The following is an 18,488-nucleotide window of genomic DNA, read 5'->3' as shown; positions in this document are numbered from 1 at the left end:
CCCCGGGTCCTCTCGCGACCGAGAGTCGGCGCGGGTTTGTCCTTGTGTACTCCGCCTCAGCCCCCCCGCCCCGGCCCGCCTCTGCGCCCCCGCGCAGAGAAAAAAATGCTTTAGAAGAAAAACGGGCACGCATACTCTCCCGTTTTAACAACGCTCAAAGAGCTCAGCGGGTACGGTGCCCGAGCGCGACGCGAGGTACAAAACACGAGAATACGAACGCCGAACGGTGGTACCCACCTTCGTACAGACATAATACGTTACAACATGTGCATGCACATGTGCATGCACATGTCCCTTGCAATGCGAGTCGCTTCCCTAGAGTGCCGCCTGCAGACGACCGAGCGCTAGGCCCGGCCAGTAGCCATCCCTCCCCGCATACAAATACCCACAGATCGCTCTTCCAGCCCCGGGGTCCTACACGGAGCGTCTCCTCTTCGTGCCTCCCCTCATGCCTGCGTGGACGGCGATTAACGGTAGCCGCCCGACCCAGTCGCACCTTAGCCAGCGGCGACCAAACTCACTGTCACGTTGGCGACGCCACTCGGGCGGCTCAAAGCCTGCCCGATGGCTCGAAGCTGCCAGCCCGTCGGCGCTCATTCTCCATCCCAGATTGCGCACGAGATAGTTCAGGCCTCGATCAGATCGTCCCACGACGGCCCTGACGCGACCTCGTTGTACTTGACCTTGCGCTCCCTCTGTGCGGTCCAGCTGTCGCCGAAGTTGGGCACGTACTCAGAGCAAATCCGCCGCCCGATGAGGTAGCCGAGCGCCTCGTCGACGGCGGCGACGCTCGGCACGGGGCACGCCGGGAGCGACAAGGCGACTTGGACGTCAGCCTTGCGCTCGACATCCTCGCCAGCCTCCTCGCCCTCTTCCTCGCCCTCCTCCTCGCCCGCTTCCTCGCCCGCTTCCTCGCCCTCCTCCTCGGCCTCCTCCTCGCCCGCTTCCTCGGCCTCCTCCTCGGCCTCCTCCTCCTCCTCGTCCTCCTCGTCCTCCTCGCCCTCCTCCTCCTCCTCGGCCTCCTCGGCCTCCTCGCCCTCCTCCTCGCTCTCCTCCTCGCCCTCCTCCTCGCCATCCTCCTCGCCCTCCTCCTCGCCCTCCTCCTCGCCCTCCTCCTCGCCGGCCGCAAGCCCGCCCGCCCGCCCGCGCCCCACGCCGCCAGCGCCGCCAGCCGAGTCCTCCTCGCCGTCCGAGTACACCTCCGCCTCCCGTTCTCCATCAATTCCGTCCCAAGGCGTCCATCCGATCGGCCGCCGCACCACCCGCAGAGTGACGAGGACGTCGCGGAAGCCGTCGCGCACGCGGTTCACCAGGTCACTCCGGGCCAGCGGCTGCTGCTGCGAGAGCACGCGCACGATGGCACGGCGGATTGCAGCCCGCTGGGGCATGGCGCGAGCAGCAGCCAACTCGCGCGCCGCGCAGCTCTCGCACCCGCATCTGAAGGTGAAGCGGCAGCCTCCGTCGCCATCGCCCTTCAGATCGTTTAGCCACCACCTCACCATCGATGCGCGCCGCTCGAGGCCCAAGTCGTGCGAGTCGTCTTCGTTCCGGGCCCTGTAAATCGTTTCACTCACGACTCGCTTGCACTCGGTCACGTCAATCGGGCAGCCTGCGACGACTGCCCACTGAAGGCAGCGCTGGTGCCCGCCTTGCGCGGCCGCGGAGCACGTGGCCTCGTCCATAGCTACGCCATGCTCGTCATGTAGCCATTGCAGAGTACTCAGGTGTCCCGACCTCGCAGCGGACGCGCATGTCATCGGCCCACACGGGCAGCCGTTGGCGACGAGCCACTTGAGCACCGGCAGGCCGTGTGCAAAGCTCGCGGCAGACACGCAAGCCGATTCGCCCCACGGCACATCGCGGCTACGCAGGTACTTGAGCAGCTCGATCTGGAACTTGCCACCTCCAGCGGGGGTCCAGGCGAGAGCCGCTTCGGCGCACGCGCGCTCGTCGGACGGGCAGGCGCCCTCCTGAAGCAGCCACTTCACCAGGCCGACGTTCCGCTTTCTCCCGGCCTCACAGACAGCAATCGAGAGTATCTCCGCGTCGAGCGGTGGCGAGCTCGGCTGGCGCAGCAAGAGCTTAAGCGTCGCGATCTGCCCGATGAAGCGCACCGGCCGGGAGAGGTTCGTCGGCGAGGCAAGCACTCGCGAGCCGAGGACGGCCACGAGGTAGCATCCGTCAGCCTCGGTGGTGGAGAGCACCTTGCCGACGGAGCCATTGAACTCCGGCTTGTTGACCAGTCCGTCTAGCACGACGGTGTCGCCAACGGCAGGCGCGCGGGCATTCTCGTCAACAGTGATGTCGTCCTCCTCGTCCTCGTCCTCGTCCTCGTCCTCGTCCTCGTCCTCGTCCTCGTCCTCGTCCTCGTCCTCGTCGTCGTCGCCGCAGAAGTACCCAGCAACCGCTGTCAGCGCGAGCCGTGTCACGCGGCCACCTTGCCGAAGTAGCCATCCGAGCATCGAGCGATTTCCGGCGCGCGCCGCTGCAGCCACTTCTCGCTCGTCGCTAAAGCGATCGCCACCCTTCGACACGAGGAACTCGACAACAGCCACGGTGCTATGCTCGATAGCCCAGTCGATGACATTCGAGGTTTCCCAAAACTCCCAGCCCATGATCTCGAAGCAGCTGTCGTCTCGAAGCTTGGGCTTGACGTCCTCATCGAGATAGAAGCCGTGCCAGAAGCCCGGGTCGGAGGACTCGAGGAACTTGACCAGCTCGAGGCACTTCGACGGCGAGCACCCGAGGAGCTTGAAGGACGACACCGCCATCAGCATCGTGAACCCATCCCACGGGCAGCCCTTCTCGCGCAGCCAGCGGAGCGTGGGAATCACCTCGTCAAGACGAAAGGACTCAAAGACCATCGCCGGCACGCGACTGTCAAAGGGTACCCCGTGCCGCTGCAGCGTCTGCAACTTCTCGAGGTCGCCTTCTTGCGCCACCGCGAAGGACAGCTTCTCGTCTGTTGGGCAATTCTCCTCGAGGGCCCACACGACGTCATCCCACTTCCCTGGGTCGGAGGTGGAGGGTGCAGGTGGGGAGGCAGGGAGGTGCACAGGTACAGGTGGCTGTGGAGGGGGGCGGGCGTGCCTTCTATGAAGCACTGCAGAGCGACGTCTTCGTCGAGATGCCCGCCGTGCAACCGCGCCCACTTCATGAGCTCAAAGTGCCCGCCGTACGCGGCGGCGGCACAAGCTTGCCCCAGCGGCACACCGCGGTGCGCCAGCCACTCGAGCACGTCCTTCTGGTTGTGACACGCCGCCGCTTCTGCCAGGGACGCGTCAAGCGAGTAGCCGTGCCGCACAAGCCGCTGCAGGGCCTCGAGCTGCCCCTTGCCGGCCGCCGTCAGGCCCGGGCAGTCCCCAAACGGCGCCCCGTTTTGGATCGCCCAATCGAGAACCTCGAGGTGCCCGTGCGAAGCCGCCTGCTCAACCGTGGATAGGCGGCGTTCCTTGTTGTCCTTGTAGGGGCTGCCGTGGCGGCGCTGCGACTCCCAAGCGTCAAGCGGCACAATCGACTCCCAGGGGCACCCAGCGGCACGCGCTCGCTGCAACAGCTCGAGCCGTCCGTGCTCGGCAGCGTACTGGCAGAGCCGGTCGGTCTTCAACGTCTCGGGCCAGGGCATGCCGGCCTGAACCGACCAGTCAAAGAGCGATTCGCTAGCGCACATGGCGTGAAGCGACGTAAAGAGCGGCGATCCCGACTTGCGCTGCTTTGGCAGGAAGGCGTGCACAGCGTCGCGCGCCTCGCGGCAAGAGAGCGCGAAGGGGAAGGCGGCGTTCGCGCCGATCCACCGGACAATCTCAATGAGCTCGTCGCCGCTGAGCAGATTGAAGCCTTGCGCGTCCTCGTCAATCGCGCCGGCCTCCATCAGCATCAGCGCGCACTGGCATGCGCCAGCCTCGCGAGCTTGTCGCAGCACCGGGACGCCGCCCGACATCTTGCTCCGATCGAGGCTCACGCGCCCGTCATCGAGCAGCAGCTTGAGAGCCGCGAAATGGTTACCGCGCACGGACACCTGGAGCGCCTTCACCAGCTCGTCTGATGCAGCACCGAGGACATCGGCGTCCTCAGCAGCGCCGAGGAGGGCTGCCACCACCACCGCGTGGCCGGCACCGGCTGCGGCGCAAAGCGGCGTGCACCCGCTTGGGCCCGGGCTCAGCGCACTCACGCCGGCATCAAGCAGCGTGGCCACCGAATCCGCGCAGCCGGCGCGTGCCGCGTCGAAGAGCGCACTGCCACCGCAAGCGCCAGCTGCGAGAAGGAGCCTAGCGCAAGCCGTGTCCGCCACAACGCGCAGCGGTGGGAGGCGGTCGGGCGGACCAGCAAACGACACGCCATCCTCGACGGAGGTGGCGAAGTTTGGGTCAGCTCGCGCCTCGAGGAGCAGCGACATGCAAATCGCCGATCCCACCTCCGCAGCCAGGTGCAGCGGCGTGTTGCCCTCGGCGTCCGTGTGGCGCAGGACGCCGCGCACCTTGTTGCGCGAGCCGCGCGCGCTGGCGTCGGCAAGGAGCGCCGCCAACAGACGTGCGTCGCCAGCAGCCGCCGCATGGTGGAGCGGCGTGCTGCCTCCGCCGTCCACGTGGTCGACAAAGTGCTTGAGCAACGGGACCGGGCCGGAGCCGCGCGCGACGTCGAGCATGCACTCAGACTGGCACGCCTCTGGGTACGCGTGCGCCTCGGGGATGCTCAGAATCGTGCGCAGGGAAGGCTCTGCACGAAGGAGAGCTGCCAGCCGCTCCCATAGCGCAAACTGCCAGTCGTCATCGTCGACGAGCTCCCACTCGGCATGCGACAGCTCGCTTTCGAGCGCCGCAAGCGTCGCCGCGCCTCGGCCCTTTGACAGCACACACGGGAAGCAGAAAGTGGCGCCGCACGCCGAGCAGGTCCAGAGGTCGCCCCCGTGCTCGCAGGCGCAAGCGCACGAGAAACGCTCGTCGAGGTAGAGCGGCACCATCTCGTGTCCCGCGATCTCGCACCGAGTCAAGCACGCCTTGGTAGCCGCGCCGGCGGCGGTGGGCTCGAAGGACGGAAGCGACAGATAGGTGCGCAGGTGCGGCTTCGCGTTGAGAAGCACCCGAACCTCCTCCCACAGCGCCTCGCGGCCGGCCACAGGCTCCCACTCATCGTGCGAGAGCAACACCTCAAGCTGTGCCAGCCGGGGGTCGCCATGTCCCCGCTGCTCAAGGGGCGACTCGACAGCAGCATCGTCCTCGAACGCGGCCGACTCCTCGAGTGCGTTGTGCACGGCGGGCGTCGGAGACCCACTGCGCGCCTCTTCCAGCTGCCTCTCAAGATCGGTGCGCGCGCGCTTCGCGGCGCGAATCTCGTCCATCAGCTCGCGCTCACGCTTGGCCGCGGCGCTCAGCACGCTCTTCTCGCGCTTGGCCACGAGGCTGGCGTGGTACTGCACGTTGTCGGCGCAGTGCTTGGGCAGTTCCGAGCGGAGCATGCGCGCCGGGCAGCCTTGGTGGGCAAAGACGCAGCTCACAGGCGCGCGAGGGCACACGTTTTTGTGCGCGAGCAGCTCCTGGCGGGCGACAGTCTTCCCGCAGCCGAGCGGGCAGGGCATCGGCACCATTGGGCAAACGGTGAGGTGGTCGACCGCACGGTTCGAGCGGACTGACCCGCCACACGCGCAGCACAGCAGCAGCCGCCGCTCGCACACCTTTTCATGGTCGCGCATCCGGCCGGCCGTGTCGCTCAGGCCGCACCCGAGCGGACAGGAAACCAACCGCTGCTGGCAGACAGCACGGTGAGCGTTCAGCTCCGAGATGGTGCCCGCCCAGTGGCAGCCAAAGCTGTCGCACCGGGAGTGCATCGCATCGATCCGCTCGCGGATCTCGTTGGCGGGCGTGAAGCCACTCGGGTCGATCTCCTCGCAGCAGCACGGGCAAAGAGCCGCGCCGTCGTGGCTGCTGCTGCGCACGCACCACACGAAGAGGCACTTCTCGCAGGCAGCATGCCCCGCAGAGCACGCTGATGTCGGGTTGCACATGACCATCTGACAGATGGCGCACAGGCACGAGGTGTCGGAGCCAAGCTCCACCAGGAGCGGCTCGACAGGGTAGCCGCTTGCAGCCTCATTCTGGGCGACGCTTGACACAGGCTCGAGCTCTGACGCAGACTCGAGCTCGATTGGCATACGGAAAGAGAGCATCCGAGCCGAGGCGCCAGCGTTGATCTCCGTGGCATACGAGGAAAGGTGGCGGGACTCCCGCATCCGTTCGCCGTGCAGCCACAAGTGCAGGAGGGAGGCATCGTCCACGGCGAGGGACCATGCCCGTGCGCGAACGCGTGGGATGAGTTGCTGTATGAAGCGCTCGACGGTGACAGCCTCAGGGTCGCCGACGTACATGGTGATTGTCCCGCTCTCACTCAGAGCGACGCGGACTATCATCGTCCCGGGCTCTCCAGCAGGCACCGACAGGCACCGACAGGCTCTCCAGCAGCACCGACAGGCACCGACAGGGCGTCGTCCGGCCAGCGTTGCCGCCGATTCTTTTTATTTTTATCGCCTTCTCCCTTTGAAGGAGGTGGATATCCTTTGGTCGCGTTGGGTAGCGAGGATTGGTGTAATCCGAGCCACGGAGGCGTGTTTTCTGACGGCCGACCGTCAGTGCACGGAGTTGCCACTTCTCCGACTGCCCCGGCTATAGTTCCCGAGGTCGTCGGGTGTGACCCCTGCGTCCCCCGAGACCTAGCGCGGGTGGGTTGGAGGGGGCTCGCTGCAAGGAAGGGCTGTGTAAGAAGCCGATCCCCGTAGTCCGCCCCGCTCCTCCCCATCGGGCCGCATGAGCGGCCACGCCTCGCAGATTCGTTTTCGCGCCTGGGTCAGGCGCGCGGGGCATCCCCCGGGTCGCTCGACCAGCGATCCGAAGAGTGGCCGCTATGCGAAGGAAAGAGCCGACATCGTTGTGTGTGTGTGTGTGTGTGTGTGTGTGTGTGTGTGTGTGTGTGTGTGTGTGTGTGTGTGTGTGTGTGTGTGTGTGTGTGTGTGTGTGTGTGTGTGTGTGTGTGTGTGTGTGTGTGTGTGTGTGTTTGCGCGATGGCAGGGCAGGGCAGGGCAGCGGCGAGCAGCAAGTGGCGTCGGCGACGCGGCGAGGACGCGATGGTGACGCACACAGCGGCAGCGGGAGAGGACTGGATTAAGCAAAAAAGAAACGCCAGTCATGGGGCGGGCACATGGTGGGCGCTGGCTCCGTGGCTGGTGCGGGCTCGGGACAGCCATGGGGCGCCAGCACAGGGCTTACGCACATGCCACAGGCAAATTTGCGCTGCGCGTGTGTGTTTGCGTGCGCGCGGGGACGTACGCGCGGATTGCACGCGGTGTGCGTGGAGAAGGGCATGAGAGGCGCCGGCCGCGCGCGGCTCGGCGTGTGCGAGTGCGTGGTTCGTGTGGTTTTCGGTGCCCGGAGGGCGGCTGTGACCAGTCTTCGTGCCCCTCGCGCCTCGCCGCTCGCGGAACGAGGTCGTTTACAAGAAAGGTGCGCCCCCGCGCGCAGAGAGCACACCCACTCTCAGCACCGTCCACCCCGTACCCCGAGGACTCCGTGGACGACTCGCGACGCCAACGCGGTGGGTCGACGCGGTGGGGTACAGCTACAGGGGTAGCCGGTACTCCTTTTATGATTTATGGAAAATTTTATGGATTGCTTTTTGCTATGCGGAATGCGCGATTGCGCACTCTTTGTACTTTGTAGACGCTTTTTTGTTTTTCGATTTTCCCCGCTTTGTTTTGATTCTCTGAATACTGAGCTTTCCACGGAAAACACGAATACAACATACTGGGGACACATCACGAGAGACGAGCACATCCAAAACTGGCTGGAATTCCGAGAGCGCGCGGCGTGTCGCGACCGACACTCCAGAGACGCGACCATGTGCGCGACTACAACAACTCGATACGATACCGATCGCGCGCAAGAGAGATGCAAGCCCGAGGCCGAGTTGCGCGCGACCTGCTCAGCCGCTGCCACAGCAGCAGCCGAGAATACCTGGCCGAGGAGGCTGCCTGGCAGCCTCTGACTTGCGGCTCACTTACGGCCTCCCGGCCGGCGGAACCGGCGAACGGTGCGACCCGCCGGCGCCGCCGGACCGGCCCCGATGGCAAAGCCGCCACCGCCGGCGGCGGGCGCGCCCGCGCCGCCACCAAAGGCCGGCGCCGCCGCGCCGAAGGCGGGTGCTGCGGCGGGGGCGGCCGGCTGCGCGCCGCCGAATGCAAAGGCGCCGCCGCTACTTGGTGGGGCCTGAGGAGGGGGGGAGGGGGAGGGGGAGGGGTGAGCCCGCTGCTGCTGGTGATGCTGCTGCTGCTGCCGCCGGCACCGGCTGTCCGAATGCGGGCGAGGCGCCAAAGGTGGGCGGCGCGGCGGAGGCGCCCCCCCCAAAGGAGAGGGAGGGCGTGCCGGAGGGGGCGCCTGCAGGCACGGGCCGGGGGGGGGGGGGGTGGGGGGGTTAATGTTGTGGCGGGGCGGGGCGGGCCAAACCCCCCGAGGAGCGCCCAATGAGGGCGCGCCCCCCGCGGGAGCAACCGCGGCGGGCGGGGCGGCCACCGCGGGCGCGTCGGAACCCAAAGTAGGCTGCGCCGGCGGGGGCGCGCCCGCCCCAAAACTGAAACCCGTCCAAGCCCGCGGTGCGGCGGCGGGCGGCGGCCCCCCGCCCAAACTTAAACCGGCGGAAGCGGGCGGAACAACCGCGGGAGGGGACGCGGCGGGGGCCGAAGCCGCCGCCGCCTCCGCCCCCGCGGGCGGCGCCCCGAACGTCACTGGCGCGGGCGGCAGCGCGGACGGCACGGCGGGGGCGGGGGCGGGGGCGGCGGAGGCGGCGGCATCGCGAGCAGCCTCGGCTTGCTTGGCGCCGGCGGCGGCGGCGGCGGCAGCGGCCTCGGCGGCGCGCGTTTGCTCCTACAGGGAAGTGTGCGCTCACGGCGGGCAAGTGTGCGGGGAGGGGGGAGGGGGTGGGGAGGGCGCGCGCACCTTGAGCGTAGTCAGCTGGCGCTGCTCGGCCGCAACCTCTGCGCGGAGGCGAGCCGCCTCGGAGGAGAGGTGGGCCACCTCGCGGCGCGCCGCCTGGCGGATCTGCTCCGCCTCCTCCTGCGCCTCCGTCGTCAACCGCATCGCCTCGCTGCGCGCGCGGGCAGCCTCGCCCTCAGCGACACGCGACGCAGCCTCGCGCAGGTTACCCGCGGCCTCAAGCGCTCGGCTGCGCTCGACGGCGACCTGCGAGCGGATGGAACGCGCCGCCTCCTCCGCCTCGCGCAGCACCACCGCGTCGGCCCCGTCCAAAGTCCGGTGCCTTTTTGGCGCGGCGGCGGGAGGCGACTCGATGCGGTCGTCGTCAGCGGCGGCGGCGGCGGCGGCGGCGGCGGAGACCTTGGCGAAAGAAGCAAACGCCCCGCCGGCCTCCCCCAGCCGTCGCTTCCGCGTGCCCCCGCAGTTCTCTTTATCAGTCAAGAGCATCTGGGCGGCGCGCAGCTGGCCGACGCATTTCTTTTTTGGGTGAGGGTCACTGAGAGTCGCCGGCTTCGGGTCGCGCAAGAGTTGAGCGCCTGCTGGGATGGGTAAAGGAAGAAGTACCGTGCTTTTGCTCAAAACGAGGCAGGGCGTGCACATAATACCGCCTCGGTGCCACCTCCGCCTGCACAGCGCATTCTGCATTACAGTACAGCGCCTGCGTAGTTTTCCTTAGGTGAGTTTACTGAGAAGCTATGCAAGACGGAGAGTACAGCCTTTTCTAGGTCTGGCTGGATACGCCTCTCCCGCGCCGGCCCTCACTCTTGCGCGAGCGCAGTGCTCACGGTGATGCATCCCCCCGCGGCGAACAAACATTGACCTCCTGGCCAGTTCTGCACAATGACTCAGCTCGCTGTTCCGATTCGGTCTCGTGGGTTGCATAATAAATCCTGGATGGGCGTGGTGGGAACCGGCGGCTCCAAAGAAGTATACCACTTTGCAGCGCGCAGCGCAAATTTAGATTGAACAAAATGTTGTAGAACATTTTTTTCAGTATGATCTACCTCGGTGGACTCTGCAGAGACTGAGTTTGACCGTTTTGGCTGGCCACCCTGTCCAGAGAGGCAAGGAGGTGCCAATCTGGGGTCTTTCGACTGAGTTTCGTCCTTCCCGTTCTCCGACCCTCCCCGACCCTCCCCGACCCTCCCCGACCGCACGATTCCCTCGTTCACGAGCGGCAGACCCGGCAGAGGGCTTTTGCGGCTACGCGCTCGGCAATCCGCTCGCAGACGGCTGGGCGGATCTCGTCGCACACGGCGCACGAGGCCTTGCGGCTCTCCTCGGTCTTGCCCTTGCGGCAGCACCAGCGCCCCTCGACTTTGATCTTGACACCGCCGCCATTGGGGTCGTTGAATGCGCAGATGCACGAGCCATCGAGGAAAAGCTTGACGTTGACAGGTTTGCGGCCGTTGCCGCACGTCTGGCACAGCTGCTTGCACGGCTGCTCGCTCTCGGCGCTCTGCGGGCACGGCTTGGCCGAGGGCGCCGGACACAGCAGCGAGCACGCGCGCCTGCGGCTCGCGACCGTCGCGCCGCTGACCTGAATGCAGTCGCCATCCTTGACGGTGTCGATGTTGATCCTTTTCTGGGGATCGTACGCCGCCTCGTGCCACAGCAGGTGGCCGCACGGCGCGACGAGAGACACGTAGAAGGCGTCGGTGCGCGCCACGCCAGCGTTGGCGCTGCCGACGGGCGCACCCCAGCCGTCTTCGTAGCCCGGCAGGTCCGCGTCGGCGGCCACGTGCTCGCTGCTCACGCCCCACTGCTTTGCCGTGCGAATGACCACGCCGTGCCGGTGCAGGTTGCGCGGCGCCGCGGGCGGGCCGGCGTCGATGAACGTCGCCGCCTCGTCGTCGCCGGCGGCGATCACGAGCGAGCAGATGATGCGGCGGTCGCATCCGCCATTGGCGGCCTTGCCGCCGCCGGCCGCGCAGGCGCTGATCGTCGAGCCGCTGCGGCTGGGGATGGGGCGCACGAGGAGGAAGCGCCGCACGCGGTCGTCATCCACGAACTCGTACGCCGTCAGCAGCGACGCCGTCTGCAGCCAACCGATGGACGCGCCAGGCGGCGGGCGCCGAAAGACCTTGGCGTAGTGCTCCTTGAACACGCGCGAAAGGTCGCCGGTGCGCACCGCGCACTCCTTGAGGCCGAGCGGGAGGTAGTCGCGAGAGTTCACGTCCTCTCCCTCGGTGAGCGCGAAGCTCGTGCCGCCGAGCGCCGCGAGCCGCAGCGCCGACGCCGTGAGCCGCGCCGATTCGCGGAAGAGCGCGGGCGGCGGCTTCTCGTTGTGGCTTTGCCAGCTCAGTCGAGCGTTGCAGCAGTCGAGCGCGCGGTAGCGCTTGCCAGCGAAGCGCTCGCCGTAGTGGATGAAGTTGAGCTCGTGCGACGGCTTGCCCTTGGCGTCGTAGAAGCCCGCCGTGTGGTTGGCGGCGATCGACGCGGGGTTGGGCTCCTTGAGCTGCGGCGCGCAGCGCGGGCACGAGCGGCGCGGGTGAGTCGGCGCGGCGGGGCCGTAGCACAAGGGTATGTGGGATCAGCGCACCCCATCGGGCTGGCCCCACGAGCAGACGGCCATGATGCCGTCGCACGGCGGCATAAGTGTGGTTCTTGCCCAAAAATGCGTGTGGTTTTTGCCCATGCATTGCGTTTTTTGCATTTTTTGCATTCGCATGCATTGACCTGCATTACAACTGCATTACAACTGCATTCGCTGTTTGCATCTCGTTGCATTATGCAATATTTGCATTTTCTGCATTTTGCGCGTGTTTGCATCTCGTTGCATTTCGTTGCATTTGCATTTTCTGCATTTTGCGCGTGTTTGCATCTCGTTGCATTTCGTTGCATTTGCATTTTCTGCATTTTGCGCGTGTTTGCATCTCGTTGCATTTGCATTTTCTGCATTTTGCGCGTGATTGCATTTCGTTGCATTATATGGTGCGGACCCTCATGGGAAAATTGCGCCAGCCACTTGAGACGGTCCTGGTCGAGCTGCTACCAAAAATTGCATTGCGTGACACCACCTCCCTGCCAGAGAAACTTCTCTTCACCTCTGATGAGCACCTCAACACCAACATGGTTCAGAAGGCCATCATGCTTGTAGAGAGTGGAAAGACAATGCTAATGAAAAGCAAAAACCAGTCGATGACCAACAGTCCAACTCTGTACTATGTGCTGCGGGTTGGCACAAAGCTCACCAAGGCAGCTATTTCAGACTACAATAGGCTGCTGCTTGGCCTGGAGCCAAGGCAGGACAAGGCCTACCTTGCTGCTGACGACGGTGACTGCACCAAGGGAGTGCTGGTGGCAAGTATCCGCATTTGCCAGAGCATGCACTGCCTCTTCCCGCCGCTAGGGGGCGGCGCGGAGCCTCCCCTCCCCCCAAACCGCTACAACCCTGGCAAGCTCGTATGCACCTGCAAGGCGTTCCGGAAGACTGGCATTTGCTCACATCTAGTCGCTGCAACCGCCTTTTGGGACTTGACCAATGAGGAGGGGACAGGTGGATATGATTTGCAATTTCTCAAAGCTTTGGTTCAGCCGACATCCGGGAGGCGCGCAGCCCACCGGCCGACTAAGACGAAGAAGGCTCTAACCCAGCAGCCAGATGGGGACGTGGTCTCTGCGGAGGAGGAGGACCGCCCTGATGACGGTTGGGATTCCGCGCCTGACGACTGGGCGCCGGATGCGCTTGCGTCAGGCAACAACAACCCCCCCTTAGATCAGTGATGCATGTTGCTGAGTAGGCAAGGCCAAGGACAATGGGAGGCCCTTGAGCAGTCCATCCCTTCGGCCATCTGGCTCCGGTTCCTGCCTCCTCTAATGTAGAAGTTTGCATGCATCAAGATGATACACCATTTTGTTGGCTAGGCGGGCGCAAGAGGTCTGTTAGCGCCCCCCCCCGGCGCCCCCGGCGACCGGCACCCACCGCGAGCAGCACTTCGTCCGGTCCCTCCACCTCATCTGCTGCTGCCTCATCTGCTGCTGACTCTGACCTCGCCGCCGTCGTTGCTCTTGTCCGCGCGGCCGGTGCGGCTCTTGAGCACCTCGGAGGAGAGCTCAGGTGCACCTTTGACGACTTGTTTTGCACTGTCAGCTCGGCGGACAAGCACTTGACCCGCACTGATGTTCGCACTGCGGTTGCTTACTTGTGCACGGAGTACGAGATTGTAGTCGACCGCCACAGCAAGCACCCTGGTATGGACGTCATTATCTTTTTGGAGGATTAGGTGCACACGCAATGGAGGCCGTGTCGCGTGTGTCAGTGACTCCATGCAACTAATGCAGTTTCCCGCCGAATGCAAAGAATGCAGAAAAAGCACAGCTAAAATGCAGTTGCCCACCGAACGCATAATGCAACGAGATGCAAACACGCGCAAAATGCACAAAATGCAAATGCAACGAAATGCAAACACGCGCAAAATGCAAAAAATGCAAATGCAACGAAATGCAAACACGCGCAAAATGCAAAAATTCAGAATGCAGTCTTGAATGCACAATAATGCGTTCAGATGCCATGATATGTGCGATATGCAACATAATGCAAAAATGCAAAAAATGTGCATGGGCAAAAACCACACGCATTTTTGGGCAAGAACCACAACACACCCTGCTCGGACGGCCGCTCGACCGAGCGCTCGAGGTCGTCGCTGATGACCGACGGCGTCTCGGGCTCGCGGCCGCGCCTGCCGTACTGGTTGCTGCAGAGGCGCTCGTTGCGCGACCGCAGCGCGCCCGCCACGCCGTTGGCGCCCTGCTCCTGCAGCGCCGTCGGCGCCGAGTACTGCGCGACAAAGGCGTCCGCGCTCTCCGCCGGCCAGCCGCATTTGACGCGGAGCTCGTTGCCGAAGGCCTTGAGCATCTCGACGTACGCTTCGCCGCCGAGAGGCCCGGCCGCTGCAGTGGGAGCGTGGCCTCGCGCTGCAGTGGGAGCGCGAGCTCGCGCTGGCCGGGGGAGGGTCGGGGGAGGCGGATCGGCAAGACTGAAGCGCGTCGCTGGAGCAAACTCCCAGCTCGATCCAGAGGCGGGGCCGGCTGGCGTCGCGAAAGCAGCGTCCCAGCTCGATCCAGAGGCCGAGCCGCACGGCGCTGGAGCGACTGAGGCCTCGGCAGCCGCCTGCGGTAGTTGCGGCTGCCCAAAGGGCGACCGGACTGCGCCGAGCTGGCGGGCAGGCGGCGCAGGCGGAATCGGGTCCAGCGAAGAGGCGCCTGCCTGCGCGCGCTTCGCTTCGAAGGCAAGGCGCCGCCGAAGCGGCGGCAGAGGGCCGCTGTCGACGGCGCCCACTTGTTGAGCATGTCCTCGCTCGATGCGCGCGATCTCTTCCATGAAGGCCGGGTCGTCGATCGGCCATTCGTCGTCGCCAAAGTCGAAGAGGGGCGGCATCGCCGGCCGACTCGCATCACCGGCGACAGGCTGTCCAGCCCGCAGAGCAGGTGGTGGCGGCGGGAGGTAGGCAGCAAACATCCCTGAAGCGTTGCGCTTGCCACATTCTCGCAGCGGCGGCCGGCCGTCTGGAAAGCCTAGCAGCGGTGGTGCTTGTCGGGGCTGTCGCACGGCGAGGCCCACATCTGGTGGAGGCTGCGCGGGCCGCTGTCCGTCTGGCCCACTCGGCAGCATGTTCGGCCGGCGTGTTTTGTCTGCATCTTCGCGCGGCGTCTTGGTCCACCGCTCTTTAGAGGAGACCCCACGCCAGGGAATGTGTGTGAAAGCGCCGTCGCAACTGCCATGTCGGCAGGTTGCCCGGCGTGCGGATTCATAATAAGTCTCGTGGGTTGCATAACCAGTGTCTGCTGTTCGCGTACATGAACAAACACTTAGCGAACGAACATGAACGAAGTGTTTTTTTTCGTTTGTTCGCGGATTTATGATGCCAGCAGCCGGCCGCTCTGCATGGATTACGTGCAGCAGGTCTGGCGGTTACAGAGAAGTGGCGTCGCTGGAGCCGAGGCAAAGTTAAACGAACCGGAGCTCCAAGAGCATGAGCGAGACGGGGTCGTGCTCTGCATTGAGTTTACTCTGGACGACAAGCAGCAAGAGCTCTTTCGCAAAGGGCTCCTCAAGTGGACCGCTTTAATGATTTGGTGGCGTGGCCTTTTTGTCTGGGATCACGTGCTTATCCCAATGAGCATGCTTAAAGGTGAGCAGGCCTTCAGGGCCATGTATGAAGGCCGGTTCCAGTTTAAACTGGTTCTCGGGATCTTCAACAAGCTTGCAAGCCGAATAGTAACCAACCCATTGCACCGACACATGTGGCTTAATAAGTACATCTATGGCATGAGGCACGTAGATTCGCGTGTTAGGTGGATTGAGAGGCCGCTAGATAGCACATTGGGCTTGCACTGACTTCCATTTATTTGTGTACTAACTGTTTTTTACATTTTAGTGTCGTGGGGGTTTCGGATTCGGGTTGTCCTTACCCACCGGCACCGCTTCGCATAGTAGAGTCCGTTTTTATTTTTATTACCTCACTGGGTCTGAGACCATCGCGCGGAAGGAAGAGTTCGAGCAAGACATCCTAACGCACGTCGACGAGCCGGGGGGGGGGGGGGGGGGCGTGCCACGAGCCGTCTCTCCACGGCGTCTCTCCACGGGGCTGCCGCTAGTAGGCGTGGCGTGGCGAGGTGGGCACCTGTTCCGACGTCGACTGGGCTCGGTCTCGGCGCCGAGCGCGGCGTGCGGTGAGCGGGGCTCTCGCTGTAGGTGCGTCTGGCTCGTCGACATCAAGCCGCCCTCCTGCTCAAAGTGCTCTGTCCTCGGCGGCGACCATGGGGACAACCTCTACTGGCGCGTGTACGACCCGCTCTGGCCCATCAGAGCGCTCGAAATATGTCCCCCCCGCCCCATCGCGCGCGTCAGCATTGCCGACCCAGGGGCGTACCTCATCTGTATGAGGTTAAACATGTGCGAGAAGGCCGCCCAGCCTTGCCTGGCCTCGAGCGCCGCGAGCACCTGTGGAGCAACCACTTTGCTTGAGCAGATCCTCTCGCTTCATCGGCTGCCATCTCTCGCTACCATCTCACCGCCGATTTGCCGGCGACGCCGATGCGGTTAAACATCAGTTGGAAGCGGCACCCGGGCCCAGCGAGCGACAGCGCCGCCGCGATGCTCCGCGCTCCTTCGTCGCCCACGTCGCAGAGGACCATCGTCACCGCGAGGCGCGGCGGCAGCGCTGCGCCCGTCGCGACCGCGGCAGCGACCGCGGCGGCTCCAGCGTCGCCGATAGGCATGAATGCAAAGGAGAGGTTCTGCAGCCGCGGCGCCACGCCACGGCGAAAGACGCCGCAGATCGCCTCGACGCCGCGCGCGCCGTAGCGGTTGTGCCCGAGTGCCAGGACCTCAAGCGCCGGGAGCGCGCCGTCCTTGAGCCCCGCGACGAGCTCCGCCACGCCGTCGTCGTCGAGGCGGGCGCCGACCACAGCCACGGCTCGCAGGCTGGGCCGGGAGGGGGAGGGAGGGCGGTCGGGGGTGGAGGGGCGTCCGCGAACGGCGGCAGGGGCCGGGTGCAGACCTCGAGCAGTAGTTGAGCGCCTCGGCGAGCCTCGATGGCGAGCACCAGACGTCGCCGCGCACCAGCGGCAGCCCCGCGACGCTGAGCTTGTCGAGCGAGCCGAGGATCGCCGCCGCCGTCTGCTCGTACAGCGCCAGCACCGTGCCCTTGTCGGCGCCATTGGTGAAGCGGCATTTGGCGAGCAGCGCCTCCATCCGCGCGGGCGTGGCCGGCAGCCGCATCTTGGCGCCGCCCGCCTCGTCGGCGACGTCGATGACGAGCTTCCAGCCGGCGGAAAAGAGCCTGAAGGGGTGCGAGAGCTCGGCAGAGCAGCGTTCGAAAGTCGTCCAGCCGCGCGACTCGCGTCCGTGTCGTGTCAAACCCAGCGGGCAGCTCGTCGGGAAGCTGCGTGAGCAGCACGACGGTGACGGCGGCGTGGGCATACCACAGGTCCATCGTGTGGTGGAGCATGCGACCGAACGCGGCCTTCTGCTCCCCGGTCCGGCTCTGCTCGTACGCGCGCCGCTCGGCGACCAGCCTCTCGCCGTCCGCCATGCTGTGCAGCGTCTCCTCGCTCATCGCGTAAACCGCGCCCTCCGCCAAAGCCTCGTGCGAGTGCCGCTCGTCGACGATCCACTCGCTGTCCACTCTCCGGAGCTCGTCGTCGCTCATCGAGTACAGCGCCGGCAGCGACATCCACGCCCTCCACAGCGCCGGGTCCTTTTGGTAGCCCGAGCCCCAGTCGAGGAACACGCCCATGTCGGAGAAGCCGTAGTCGCGGCACGCGCCGAGCAGGCCGCGCCCGCCGTACAGGCTCCGCAGCTTGCGAGAGAGCAGCTGCAGCTGACGGCCCTCCCGGTCTGGGTGCGCCGCCTCGAGCCAGCAGTACGAGATGGAGACGATCGGGAGCAACTCGTCGACGTTCCGCTTCCGGCGGAACAGGCTCGCCATAAGCTCAAGCTCGGTGGAGAATGTGTAGTCGGCAAACATCCGTTGCAAGAGTTTGCTGTACTCGCGGGTGTCGAAGCCGCGCCTCGCGCCCGCCTCGATCCGCCGCAGCTGCTCGGCAGTCACGAACGCCTCCTCGGGTAGCTCCTGCCGACGCGGCAGCGCGCCGCCCTTGTCGGCGAGCGCCATGAGCCACTTGAGGCTGAGTAACCGCACGTCGCCTGCCCGCACGTTCGCATCGCCTTCCAGCGCCGCCCAGACCGAGGCATGATCGCGGTATTTTGCGCCCTTATCGCTAGCAGCCGGCGCGTGGTCTCCCTCTGAGGCGGCAGCGGGCACACGCCGGGGACGCGGGGCCTCGGCGTCATCGGCCGAGGGCACGCACCGGGGACGCGGGGCCTCGGCGTCATCGGCCGAGGGCACGCGCCGGGGACGCGGGGCCTCGGCGTCATCGGCCGAGGGCAGGTGCGTCTTGCGGCGAAAGAGAAGCACCGCTGCCTCGTAGGCGAGGAGGACGAGGGGCTGGAGGAAGAGGATATCGACGATGGTCGTGGCCACCAGGAGGTAGAGGGCGAGAGGCAGGTCGACGAACAGAACCATCGGCACCACGAGTGGAAAACTGCGCCAGCGGAGCCAGTCAGCATCGCTCGACCCGCTGAGCCCAAGCGCGATCCACGGCGTGAAGAGTGTGGCAACAAACGAGATAGCAACAGGCGCGAACACGACAGCGAGTGGAAGAACGAGAAGAGGGACCAGGAGAGTGGAGAGAAGGATCAGGAGGCCACTGGCGAAGCGCATGCTTGTCGGCGGAGCCCTTGGGAGGGTTTGGAGTTTCTGCGGGGTATGGTACCTCAATGACAGACCCAGCCTCCCGGAGACCGGGGATGGGCGGTCAGGACCATACCCCCCCACCCTTTGGGCCGCGAGGGTACCATACCATACCCCGGAAAAAGTTGGAACCCAGGCGATCCGGGATGATAAAGAAATTTACGATAGACTCCCTCGCACGACACTGGGCACGGGACTGGCGCGCACTGCGGCA

At 65.4% G+C, this 18,488-nt stretch overlaps 3 protein-coding genes across 3 annotated transcripts; all 3 read right to left on the bottom strand.

Annotated features, from left to right (window-relative positions):
- Positions 1-626: 626 nt before the first annotated feature.
- EMIHUDRAFT_106952 (hypothetical protein) lies at positions 627-6,403 on the bottom strand (the record flags this gene model as incomplete). The annotated part of the gene is made up of 2 exons (XM_005758479.1): positions 627-3,010; positions 3,214-6,403. 2 exons carry the CDS (start codon positions 6,401-6,403, stop codon positions 627-629), a joined length of 5,574 nt encoding a protein of 1,857 aa, XP_005758536.1.
- A 1,292-nt stretch (positions 6,404-7,695) lies between these two features.
- On the bottom strand, positions 7,696-9,461 carry EMIHUDRAFT_465918 (hypothetical protein; the record flags this gene model as incomplete). The annotated part of the gene is made up of 4 exons (XM_005758478.1): positions 7,696-8,252; positions 8,329-8,420; positions 8,791-8,906; positions 9,115-9,461. 4 exons carry the CDS (start codon positions 9,459-9,461, stop codon positions 8,040-8,042), a joined length of 768 nt encoding a protein of 255 aa, XP_005758535.1. The 3' UTR covers positions 7,696-8,039.
- A 6,328-nt stretch (positions 9,462-15,789) lies between these two features.
- Positions 15,790-18,244, bottom strand: EMIHUDRAFT_106949 (hypothetical protein; the record flags this gene model as incomplete). The annotated part of the gene is made up of 4 exons (XM_005758477.1): positions 15,790-15,960; positions 16,032-16,443; positions 16,520-16,801; positions 16,881-18,244. The coding sequence occupies 4 exons, from the start codon at positions 18,242-18,244 to the stop codon at positions 15,790-15,792; spliced, it is 2,229 nt and encodes a 742-aa protein (XP_005758534.1).
- Positions 18,245-18,488: the final 244 nt, after the last annotated feature.

Source organism: Emiliania huxleyi, assembly GCF_000372725.1.
Source record: "Emiliania huxleyi CCMP1516 unplaced genomic scaffold EMIHUscaffold_86, whole genome shotgun sequence".
In the NCBI taxonomy this organism is placed as follows: domain Eukaryota; phylum Haptophyta; order Isochrysidales; family Noelaerhabdaceae; genus Emiliania; species Emiliania huxleyi.
Note: the sequence above shows the minus strand (reverse complement) of the source record. Positions and strands in the feature narration are given on the sequence as shown.